Raw genomic sequence first — 13,301 nt, forward strand, 5'->3', positions numbered from 1 at the left:
TTTAAAAAGTCATTAGCAAGAACTGAGCTATAGGGAAAAAGAAAAACAGAATAAGCAACATGCAAAGTAGTACTCTTTGTGAGGACATGTGAGGCTGTTCTGCAGTCTAGGAAGACGAAGAACAAACCATCTTTTATTTCTGTATTTTAAATGTAGGAGCTAAACTTAAATCAGCATTTTCATATATGACTGAACAGATACAATGATTAATATTCAAAATGACCCTAAAACTTACACAAAATGGTTCTATATATTGTGACATTTTCTTTGACTATGAGTAAGTAGCACAACATGTAATTATCAGAGTGACAGATACAGTGCAGGAAAAGCAGCAGATCATTAGTTAAATGTTTTCTTGATTCCCCCTCCTAAAATGCTGCTGCAATTCTGAGACTAAACCCAATTTTGTTACAAAAGGGAGACGATGTTAAAATCATGTACCTGGCTCAAGTCCAAATCATCCATCAACACTCTGCTGTCCTGCAGTTCACCACTGTCAAGTTCCACCAGGAACAAGCTTTGGAGAGGAGCTGCCGCAGAACAGATAATACGCACCTGAGAGGAGGAAAACAGGCAACAGTATCATCACTTGGGCTTTACAGGAACAGGATAAAATACATGGTCTATGAAAAGCAAACTTCAAATTAAAACCTCAGTGTTTTTTCCTTTCTCTTACTAGCACTGCTGTTACAGATTTACCTGACTTGGTCAGATGGAATATTAACCTTACAGGATCTTTTTCACAATAACAACTGATGTAACTTCTACTCAGAGAACAGAAGAACTGTGCTATCAAATACTCAGAATATCTGCTACACAGGCAATGAGTTCACCATAAAGTTTACTTTATAAAATAACAGCTGTATAGTAACCAATGCTTACTTTGCACCCATAGTGAGTCCTCTCAGTGGGTAGATACACTACACTATTTAAAGAACACTTAAATTCCAAATTTCCCAGAAGGCTGTGTGAAGCCTTTCTTGACTTCATCTGTGCTACTCCAGTAAAAGTTATTTGCTAGTAACAATAATGATGCTGTTTTCATGTCTGCTGGGACGAGATACAATGTGCAGTGAGAGATGGTATCTCTGGGGGGCTGCAGTGAAGACAGACTGAAATAATACTACAGAAGGAGACTCTTGTTGAGACCATGTAGGCAAGATGTTTGCGTTGTGGACAGGCATCCACAAATATACTCAGGTATTTTTCCCAACTACTTTTGATGGGAGTTTAACACTTGTGTTTTTCCAGTGGAGGAGAGTGACTGCTTGCAATTCTTAATGACAGCACAAACACAGAGCAGACCATCCCCCTATTTCTAACAGATTAGTGTAATATTAGCATATTGTCTTAGCAAATGTCCATTTTCAAATCATAAAGAATCTGGCTGATTTGAATGAGACTACTCATACACTGAGTTAGTTCAGTACCTGGCTGAGTTAGGGCCTTTCTGATCAACAGCCAATGCCAGAACATTCTTGGTAAGAACCAACCTCAACTGACATTTCCCAACTGCATAAATGTTTAAGTGTGTGCAAATATTATCACATATAAGATAGTGTTTCATATCTTGCATCACTTTTTAAAAAATCACCATAAACAGGAACTTCCCTTTGGTTTAGTTACGCTGATTTTGCTTCCATGATTGAAATCTCTGTTAATCCACATGAAGTGCTGCATTTATCATTATTATTCCATGAGCAATTCTGCAATCTAATGTAAAGGCTACTGTAGTAGTGACTGTTTCCTTAAACTTTATGATGTAACTGTGCTACTAACTCCTCCTTCCTGATCAAAAAGGCACTGATTCCTGAACAACTGCTCATACAGATTAAAATCTAAAAAACTTAATTCACTCCAGCACAGTTGGCAGCACAATCTTTCATTATTAAAATAATGACATGGCTTCTGTTGTTTTCCTGGGTTAGGAAAGAACATTCCCATTCAAGAAAGGCAAATGAGCTCAGGCTTATATTTATGCTCATGCTTAATACTCTCAGAAAACAAAAAAACCCCTTGTTTATTTGCCTTTACTGCAATGGGACCAATTTTTTTTGTGAGGCTGGAATGATGTTTCTTTGCAGTGCTAGTTCATTCTGCTTATGTTTTCCAAACCATTACTACAGAAAGCCTTACTTCAATACAATTGTAACAGTCAGTTTTAGGACTCCCAAGATTATTCCTCTGCATACAGGAAAGGCTTGGTTCTCACCTTATGCTCATAAAAGGTATCAATAAGAGTAATGAAACGACGAGTTTGTGTCCTTTTTGCTATTGTAAGAAGTGGTATGTCACGAACAAACACTGTGTCAAAATGCTTTGATATTTCCAAATAGTCGCTGGCTCCAAGAGGCTGAAACAAAACAAACCATAAGAAATGGAAACCCATGATAGAATGACACATAAACACTGTATCTTGGCACACTTCAGTAACAGAAGAGAGCTGTAAAGTCCTGATCATATTCTTATTTTTATTCCACTGGATCTCACTTGAGGAATGCTCAATTGCCCGTAGAGACATAGGTACATGCGGGTGTTCATACTGCTGACTTTATGTGAACAGTGAGAGTTAAAAGTGTGGCTCTTCTGCACCCAGACATTATGATCTCTTCTGACAATCTCAAATAAAATAATCACTATAAACCATAATCCATAGAAGATTTCAACCTGATGCACAAATAATTTGAATAGCTATTAGGATACTTTCCAGCAGCAAGATTTTGAAATGCAAAGGGTTTTAGGCTAGTTACTAAATCCTAAGTAGACCTGCATTTAGTTCACCCAGGACTAACCCAGACTGAATAAATATCATATGTTTCAAGTACTGAAAGCAAGAGGAAACAGACAAAAATACAACTTTGCAGCAGTTCCTTTGTTCATGGTTTCTCCTGTAATGATGAAATGAAAATCTTCAAGAACAACTCATTAGTTTCTCTCTCTGTATCTTAACCATCAACAGAAAATATGCACAAATAGTAGTAGCTCATTCAAGTACACTCCTCTAAAATTACTTTTTCATTACATGGAAGGTATTTTTTTCTGCAAGATCTATCCTATCAGTACCACAGGCAGTACTTTATCATGAGCTATTAAAATTCATACTCCTGAACTCATTCCATCAGTTTTACTTGTGCAAATACTTCAGAATCTTGTCTGCAAGTACTGCAGAGAGCAAGTTCAGCAGCATTTTGTATGGTCACAACTCCCTTCCCAGCTAATGAAGTCTACCACGTGCTGTACCAACAGTTTAATACTGTTATAAAGAACTGCAATACTGCTATTATCTTAAAACCAATAAATACAAAATATTTTCTGGAACTGAAATTGTTAGACAAATTTGTTGTAGGCCACATGTAACTTCTTAACTAGAGCTCTTCCGCAAGAAGTTATTTTAAGCAATTATTAATAGCTGCCCATGAACAGGACTTTGGGTTTTGTTCAGATGCTAGAATAAAAAACTTGTAGAAATGGTCTCTACACAAGCATGGGAGAGAGAAGCCCTGATGGCATTCCAAAAATTCTTCTGAAAATTAATGGGAATAAGCTAACCTTCCAGGCAGGTATTAAACCCTCTCACTCTCTGCCAGCTCTCCCACTTGCAGTCTCATGAATCAATCCCTGCTTTCCCATTCCCAAGCACCCAACTTGCCTGTAGCATCTGTAAGATGAAAAAAATTATTACAAAAACTTCTAATTCTTTTGAGCAGTGTTTAAGAGCAGTACATGCTATATTCTCCCCTCAGAATTATATATACTGCTTACTTTCTCCCTCCATTTCAGTCCCCTAGTTACTACTATGGACTTACTCATCAGAAACCAAAAACTCATCATCCCAAGAGCCACCAGCAAAGCTTCATTCAACACCTCTGAAAAAACAAAATCCCATCTGGATAAACCAGAGTAGCTGAACTCAAAAAGTTCTGATGAAATAAAGCAGGAAAAGGTTCAAGGAAGCGAAAGGAACTGATGGATGGAAACAACACAGAGCTAACTCACTGGACACCTTGCCACTAGATACAAGTGATACATCTGAACAGCCAGAGTATCAAGTGCAAAAGAAAACAATGGGAGCACTAAAAGCAACACAACCAGGATGCTGCTGGAGATTTTAAGATTAGTGATAAGCAAATAGTTTAGGTAAGGGTAATTTTATTCCATACTTAGGACTGGAGTACTGTTAAACACAGAGGAGATCAAGTATGCCTCTGTGATGAGTACCTGTGAGGGAGAACAGCAGTGATCTCATTGTACATGAGAAAGGTAAGAATTTCTCGTATCTCCCCTTAGGTAAGAAATTACAGACATCACTGCTATGCTGATTCATTCTTTTATCACATGAAGAGCATAAGCAGTCATCTGCTGAAACCCAAAACCCTGAGGAACTATTCTGCCCTGCCCCAGTGTGAAACACTTTCTCACACAGATCATACCAATACACCCTCTTCATCCAAGTATCAAATACTAAAAGCTGATTCCTAAAATAAATACATATATAACTAAAAATTAAAGTGTCCAAACTTTTGCAAAGTGGGCAAACTGAAGAGCCCAACAAATGAGCTATACAGCTAAGAACTTGGTGGGTACCTTGGTGGATATCCAAACAGGAGAATGAAAAACCTGGGCAGTCAGAGGGAAGAAACAGATGGAAGACAAAAATAAGGCTAATGCATTTCAAATGGGAAGAATGGAAGATGTAATACTTATATTACTTTTCATACAGACATAAAATCATGGTTCATAGAAGGTTACAATATGCATCTTTATCACAGTCAAACAGGAATTCAATCTACTTCAGCAGTGCAAAAAGCAAACAATTCAAGAATTCCTCTTAAGGGCATAAAAGGCAGATCATTTCAAGCTTTAACAAGAACTTCTGAAACGTCTACACCAACACTAAGTGATAATATTCTGTAAATGTTGGCAGAAATGTGCCTTTGGAGACTCCAAAATCTTACACTCAGAAAGATCTGAGCCTAGCAGCATATGAGAGTAAATTCGGTACCTCCCTGACAAGACTCAGGTCTGGCGAGACCCAACTGAAATGCTGAGTCATCCATTCTGCTGTTAAAAATGGCCCAGCTGATATCAGCTGTAGTCCCTTATATAGAGAGAGGAGTTCTCAAACGCTCTTCTTTTGGAGTTTAGAGACAGTCCTGGAGATGAAAGACAAAGCTTTTAATCTTGTTCCTAGCATAACTTACTCTGTCTCGGGAAGTCCTCTAATTTCCTTCTGCCTTACTCAGTGTAAAAAGAAGGAACCACCAGCAAATTTACAAATGCTCTGGTGACAGATTAAAGGCCTTTTTTTTATACCTCCAACCTGGCTATTGGTCCAGTTTCCGTGCTGCCTGTAGTTGCTTCAAAGCTGGTCTAACCCACCAGCTAACTCAAAATGCTCCGAACATAAGAGATCACGATGCAGGGATACCCTGACAGCTTCTCAACTCACATTCTTACTGGCCTGCTGCCCCCTAAACCTGGCATGGGGCTGGCACAAGCACACCTGCACCACCTCTGCCACACAGGAACACAGATGGGGAAATGGGTTCAAGGCCAGATTGTGCCATTGCTAGAGGCTCTGGCTGTACAGTTCATATACAGAAGCACCACCAAGGAGCAAATTTCTGCTGTTCCAGCAGCCCACAGCCCTCCCCTCACCTTCACAGTACTGCCTTACTGTCTTCAGGCCCTTTTTCCCTCATCTTGCAGCAAGCACTGGCTGGGTCCTGACTGCCAACACCACCAGCTCAGATAGGTAACAAGGCTAGAGGCACACAGTTTTAGACACATAAGCACTGTCCTCTGTATAACCCTCCAGGGCTGAAATTTATTTTCTGAATCTCAACCAGTCACAGAAAGTATTTTGCTTTAGTTAGGAGCATACATGAAGGTATTTCTTCCTCTGAAGTTGCTAATGAATCCACAAATCCTCCTAATATTGATACATATATATGTAATCCTCTTACTGAAAGTTTAGCCTGATTAGTCTCCTCTGAATAATATTCTAAAAATAACTTCATTTGGTGTGTGTTTCTGGTACTGTCTGATCTCTTTTGTTTCATCAATTATTGATCAAAACTCAGCTGCAGAACAGTAAGACATTTATGTAATGACTGTCACTTACCATTTGTTACTAGTTCTTTCACATGCTTATATTATTATTTTTAAAAACTCAAAACATTGGCAGATAAGAGTCTTTCTTATGGTATTATTGTTCCTGAATGTGTATATATTGTTAAACTGTTGTGGATTTTTGTCATTAGCTCTGATGTCAAGAGTCAGTATTTTACAGGCATCATACTAATGCAAAACACATTAGCACTAACATGGGCTACACTCCTGACAAAGTGTTTACTACACTTCAGCCTGCTTGACTGAGTTCTCACCTTCATTTGTTTTTGTTTCTCTGTCTACTTAATGCATTTGCAGCTATCATCATCTCAGTTCAAGTAGGATGTTTATTATTTGGAGCTCTCTGTGGGCTGTTCTAAGAGTTAGTCGTCTCCTGTTTCTATTATATAATCCATTTAATTATAGTATAAAGCATCTTTTTTCTTTTTTGACTCATCAGTGGCCCAGTATATCACCTTTTAGAGATTGTCTGAAGAATACAGAATGTTTTACATATGATAGAAAAGGATATGTCATCTCAAGAGAATATATATTTTTTGTTGATGTTGAAAGATATTCCAGGGCCAGTTGCGGCCAATCCCAAAGACTCATGATTGACAGTAACTATAATGTTGTGCAGACACTCTTAACACTCCAATAACAACTTAACACTTCCTATAACCAATACACAGTTTAAGACCAGATAATATTTACAACTTGATCATTAAGTATAAACTTAAAAAAAAATATAAAGCTCTGTTGTTTCCAAATGAACAACACATTATCTCTAGTGAAGCTCATAAAACAGTGCACTGAGATAATATGTCAAAATTCTAACTCCAAGAAAGGAACAGAAAAACCCAAGGCATGATATATGATGCTGCAGCATGCTGGAGTTTAAATAAAAATGGGAAGAGGTGCAGTTAGTCATTAGAGCATGGCTAACTCAGTTAAAAAATTTAAAGATACTGATGGCAGTGCAAATCATAGAACCATAGAACAGTTTGGGTTGGAAGATACCTTAAAGATCATGTAGTTCCAATCAGGAGAGCAAGAATCCAAGATCTGTAAACGCTGGAGTTGAAGATATTTTCTGGATCAAGCACAGCCCCCCTTGTTATCTCAAGTTATCTCACCACAGAATTCTGTTAAGAAGTAATTTTGCTTGTTCTTACAGCAAAAGTTTTTTAGTCACATTTCTCATAGTGGAAAGTTGTTTCAGATCTTTGCTCTTCTGCTTTAGAAGATGCTTGCAAATTCCAGTTCTTTTTATTTATTTATGTATTTATTTAAACAATATGGTCAAAGCTGGCTGAATACTGGAAGAATGCAAAAGGCATGTTTCTGCTCTAAAAGCTCTCACTGCTAAATTTCCAGTTCCAACTCCAAAGTATAGCATTATCAATGAAATGGTCTCCAAAAATAGTTAAGCCTTAAAAAATTTATAGGCCTATTTAAATATTTACACTTACTGTTAAGATTTCAAAACCATGACCAACAAAGCTTTGAAGAAAGAGAGAGAAGTACATTCAAGAATTTAAGGAACAAAAAATTAAATTAAAAAGGCAAACCCTTAAAACTACAATCAGCTTCAAAAATCTTGTATTCCCTGGTCTATAAAGTACAGGATCTAAACCCTCGAGGTTTATGCAGCTTTCACTGAAGGGAGTGCTCTGTAAAAATTAATCTCTGATGCACATAAAACAGAAAGGAGGTTATTACAATACTATTGTATTACAATATTTCCACCTGAAATAAGTTTCTTGAGTTTATTTTATAAAACATACTCCTGAATAAGATAAGGCAAGCTTTTGGGGGAGGTAGAGAAGCTGATTAAATCCTTAAAGCAAATGTAGCTAATAAACGACAGACTCTCAGTCTAGAGCTTAAGCTGCAAAAGCTAATCTCTTAGGAATAGAACTAAGATCACAAACTAAGGAAAACTATGATTTCTAAAAGGTTACTGAAAATAGTGCTTGCCTGTGGTATGTTTGTTGACACCTATACCTGACAATCCTACAAGCCTAAAGATGACACCAAATAATACTGTGGATACATTCAGCAGCTTTTAATGAAGATAGTTCCCTCAAAATTATTCAGAATCATTAAACTGCAAATGCAGCTGAGTTATGTCATCATGTAGGGCAGACTCAGCTGACAAAAACAGACACTTGCATTTCTAAATCATTCGATGCATTTGAAAATGGTGAGTTTTTCTTCACTTCTTTTTTAAAGCTTAGGTACATCTTTCCTTTTGAAGTGCAAGCTATTCAACTCAAGAACTACATCTTCCTCCTGGTCTGCACAGCGTGCCTATTGCAATAGAACAACAATCTAACAGAAACTGTTCACCACTTATTTGTTGTGCTAATCTACACAAAAATTCTGTTTTGCCAATTTCAGAAGCACTAAATAACTACTAGGAAAAAAAAATTCACAGTAGGATAACCTTTTACAACATAAATACTGATATTAAATGTATTTTCAGAGTTTTTACGCTACCATATGTTTGCTAATGGTTAGCATTATGCTAAGACACCACATTCATTGGTACTGGGCAGTGGGATGAAAGGCTTTATTAGGTTACTTAGTGGAAAGCCTACAGGATCCATGAAGGAAAGCAGCTGAGCCTCTGTGAGGAGCAGGCTCCCACGCTTGAGCGGTCCGCAGCCGGCGTTCCCGGCAGAGGGCAGCAGCTGCTGCGCACAAGCCAGGGGAGCACCGAGAGCAACTCCGGATCTCCCTCAGCTCCGTGAAACATTACACAGCAGGCACACTGTTGTCCGTGTTATTTACACCAGATCAAACTGCCACAATTACCAGTTTTCAAAGAAAAATTTAAAAGGGAAGTGAAGAAAGGGGACTGGCAGAGGGTGATTTTTTCTAAGGTGCAATGAACACTTTGTCATGTGTGAACACACTAAAATGGGATGAGACATATTTGCACAATTGCATATATATATATAGGGATTTTAAAACCAAGTTAATATATACATTTTATTTTAAAAGGTATCTGGTGATCTTTCATTCACACATTTAACTCAATTAACAAATTAACTAATTATGTTTTGCAAGAATCTAACACCACTGGTAGTGTTTTCCTCATTGTATAGATGGAGAAACTGGAAGAAAGAAATTAAAGGCCCCTAAGAACAGGAGAAGTCAATGTTAGCATTAAAATTTGGGAACTGTATGTCCCTATTCTGCCTGGTGCCTGTCCCAGCCTCCTGGGGCTACATTTTATGGGGCCTTAGAAAAGGTGGTATGATAAAAAACGTTTTGATGAAAACCATGAAAACCTCCTGGCTGATAACACTTGGAGAAGCACATTCACAGGGCTCCATTCTAGTACTGGGTAACTGCTTCATGCCCATGACAAAGACCACCACGTGCCACACTGCCATGTAAACCCTGGCATGTCAGGTCTGAAAAACTGCTTCTCCTTTGCTTTAAAGCAACCAAAATAGATCAGTATCCTCTCATCCAGGTTTTTGTTGGTTTTCCACATGTTCACATAGCTAGTAAAGAAAAAAAAGCGAAGTGTATGAATTTGATATCAACTAAGTTATAAAACTTGGGGTAATCCTCAACTGGGAAACTATGATTTACAAATTGGTGGACACAACAGCTTAGCAAGTCAACTGCATATCATATCAGCATTGCATACAATATATTCTCTGTATTTTATTTTTATAAACGTTAATGGACAATCAGTAATTACCAGTATCTGATGCATTATTTTAGACAGAAATAACTCTTTATAGTCTTGACATGAAAAAGTTTTATGCTAACATATGAAACAAGAAATGAAATACTGTAATACCAGAAAGGTTATCAACTCTAACTCCCAAGGTCTCCAGGTATTAATTAAAAAGCTATTACAAAAATTCTACTTAAGCTAGGAGATGTTACAAATACTATCAGGTTACCAATTGCTGCTTTCCTATTTTCATCTATTATGTATTAGCTGACATCTCAAGAAATTGTGTGATATCAGATAAAGTGGAAAATGTTTCAATATTTCCCCTTAGAATTTTGACTTTATTTCAAAGGAAACGTCAGTGAAACTGAAGAGGTTTTACAGGCTGTTCAAATGAAACACTGTATTACAAAAGTCAGTAAGTAATTATCTGAGAAATTTCAAACACATTTCCTTAATCCTACACCAATAAATGTAGATTTTTAGGTCTGGATATTTATCCCTTGGAATGCAACAGTTACCCAAGACCAGACTAGAAGACAGATTGTGGCAACGAAGTGAAAGCAGAGTCACTTGAGTGGTAAGCTATTTTACGAACACAACAATCCTTCCACATGTTGATTCTTGCAAAACTTACTGTTTTTTCTGGACACTTCAGGGTAATGGATAGCCAAAGGAATCAATTAACCAAGTTTTGAGTACAATGTTGTCCACTCATGCTGCAATGATTTACCGACACCCACATGAGCAGTGAGTGGTATACAACAGTTTCAGAAAACTCAAAAAATAATACTGCAACTCCAGGATAATACTGTAAGTTGTAGGTACTTCCATGATGCGGACCAGGCATGTCAAATTTGGAAGAAAGGTTGCTTGGTATGAGGGAAATCTCCTATACATGTCCTGTGAAACCCCCCTCAAATCCAAGGAAGTTATAAGCCTTGGAAAAACTCAGTCTGAACTGACTGCACAGATTGATCATGAACTGAGAAGTAATGCCTACTCCCAGAAGTATGAGGGGGACAAGAGCTGCTTATTCCCTCAAAATGGACTGAGCACATTCCCCTGCTAGCTTGCTGAACTTGTTCACTGCATGTGCAGGGGCAGTGAGAGCTGTCAACAGGGAGCAGGGACCCTGACTCCCTCACATCCCTAGTTTCAGGCACTTTAAAACCAGGAAAGATCATGGGGTACTTCAAGCCCCTGCATTTTAGAGATGGCTAAGCCTAAAAACTAGTATGCAGCTCGAACACAAAAACTACCTCCTAAAATGACATCCAGTTTTGACCCAATACACAATAAAAGGAAGCTCTGTGTCTGCTTAGATGTAAAAAAGGCAAAACAAAACAAACTCTCAAAAAAACCACCAACCCTTTCCTCAAAATACCAGTTCTGGTAAGAAATAAATTGCACACAGCATTCTTGTCTTTATTGCTCCTCCCCCATACACACAGTACTCTGTAGTTACAGCAAGTTTGTATTAGTATTTATGTTATATTCAAAACTCCCAGAGAAAAAACCTGTTATACTGGGCTTCATATAAAAATGTGCTCATTAGAAATGCTACAAACAACAAACCTTCAGCAATATTTCTTTTTATAGGTTAGTTAACTAAATTAGCCATCCATTTAACAAATACTTTCTTGAGACTGCATAATGCCACTTTCCTAGTAAGAACAGCATCTTCAAAACTAAACCCTTCCTACAAAGTCAGGGAGACCAGAGAATTAATTTCATTTCCATTCTTTAGTTATCCACTGTATGCATCCAGAATCAGCTTCTCCATTACCCTTTCTGGACTAAAATCTGACCAACAGCCTGCAGTTCCACCCATCATCATACGCATGTGTGAATTTTACTTGTTTGGTTTTTAATACTGACACATAGTGCATTCTTCTAGTGACATGGCATGTCTCTTGCACTCCAACATTTATCAAAAATAAAAAGCTAGTCAGAGATCTCAGCCTAGTTTTCCAGGACTCCAATGATACACATTGTATTTGCAGGCTATTTTTAATATATGTTAACTATTTACAGACTGAAAATTATTTCACCATCCTTTAGTGAAATGAATATTTCACTCTGCTTCACCTAGAACACTTAATTTTTGCAAAACCTTTTCCTTTTTCCACATCATTATTAAGAGTTCATCCATCTCCAGCTAAGAATAAACCAGTAGCATTCAGATAATATAAAATATCAAAACTCCAATTTTACTTAATAAGTCTTTTATCTGAATGGACATATTTGCCCATGATCTTTATTTTATAATTTTCCTGCACTTCATAACTAGTTGCCATTCATTCCATATTATTTGATTCTGTCTCAACAGTGACACAGGAAATACTTCTACTATCTTCCTCCTCAAAGAGTCCTTCTTGGGTTTTTTTGTGTTGCTCTTTTTGTTGTTGTTGTTGTTGTTGTTTACAGTTCCCTTTACAGTTAGTCACATTTCCCATTTGCTTTTGAAAACTACTCTTCCTGAGCACTCACATATGCAACTTCACTGTTTGGAATAACTTTTGTTTTCATTAAATGTTAGAAAATGAAGATTGTTCCTACACAACACAAAATTCTAGATGAATTCATCACTGTAAGCTCCCATCAAATGACCTTGTACTGGATGTAGTACATTTTATGCTAGAAAATTATCATTTGCAATTTTCTGGCTAATTACATTTCACCTTCTCCTGTGTTTCATCTACAGCATAACATACAACAGTGTATTTTCTTTATATGCTTTTTATAGCCAAGTGCTCAAGGAGCAATCCACCTCACGCTCCATTTGCAACAGATCCCTATGAGTACTATCCTTCTGGGTTTGTTAATTAGTAGACTGATATGTACTCAAGAACTTTGTATTAATTAACTTTAAGGCAAGTACCAGTACCTTCAGTGTTGCACATTGTTCTCCACCTCTTTTAGCCACTCTGTCTTTAAGTAGGCTGTAAGCACCCATTCTGTATTATTATTTTATGAATTGTCCCACAAGGTTTCGATAATAGCAATTATCTCTCATTTTTCCCCATTAATGAGTACTTCCCATTTATCATGCTTGTCACCACGTCTGAAAACTGATATAAAACCAACTGCAAATTTTGTTTTCAATTCTGTTAGAAGTTTAATGAGCTCCTACAACACCAACTTGAAATTTCATTTATCTACCTGGAGGCTTTGCTTGAGCTGTCCATTAAGCTCCTCCCTGGTTGCAACAGGCCCCAGTGAAGATGATTTCCTGCCCCATGTCCCTTCATACTATCTGCCTTCCCACGGGATTTTGTCCCCATGCCCTGCACAAAGAAACCTGCAGATTGACTCCATGCAAATACAAAAAAATTCCCCTCCAGTATTTTCTTTTGCCCATCTTGCTTTTCATTATGTCTTTTTCAGCTTTCTACTTCCCTTTTTTTAATAGTAGCACTTATGATGCCTGTCAACTTACCTACCATTTGGCTTCACAAGAGGTAGAAAATACCTTGTTGCTATGTCC

At 37.5% G+C, this 13,301-nt stretch overlaps 1 protein-coding gene across 2 annotated transcripts in view; it reads right to left on the reverse strand.

Moving 5' to 3' along the window:
• Positions 1 to 13,301, reverse strand: part of AFG1L (AFG1 like ATPase) — a 61,724-nt gene that overhangs the window by 955 nt on the left and 47,468 nt on the right. For both annotated transcript variants that reach the window (XM_039569726.1, XM_039569727.1), the window contains exons 11-12: positions 2,213 to 2,353; positions 442 to 555 (exon numbers count right to left, since the gene is read on the reverse strand). In XM_039569726.1, the coding sequence (XP_039425660.1) occupies positions 442 to 555; positions 2,213 to 2,353 (255 nt within the window). The remainder of the gene's footprint in view (positions 1 to 441; positions 556 to 2,212; positions 2,354 to 13,301) is intronic.

This window comes from Corvus cornix, chromosome 3 (genome assembly GCF_000738735.6).
Source record: "Corvus cornix cornix isolate S_Up_H32 chromosome 3, ASM73873v5, whole genome shotgun sequence".
In the NCBI taxonomy this organism is placed as follows: Eukaryota; Metazoa; Chordata; class Aves; order Passeriformes; family Corvidae; genus Corvus; species Corvus cornix.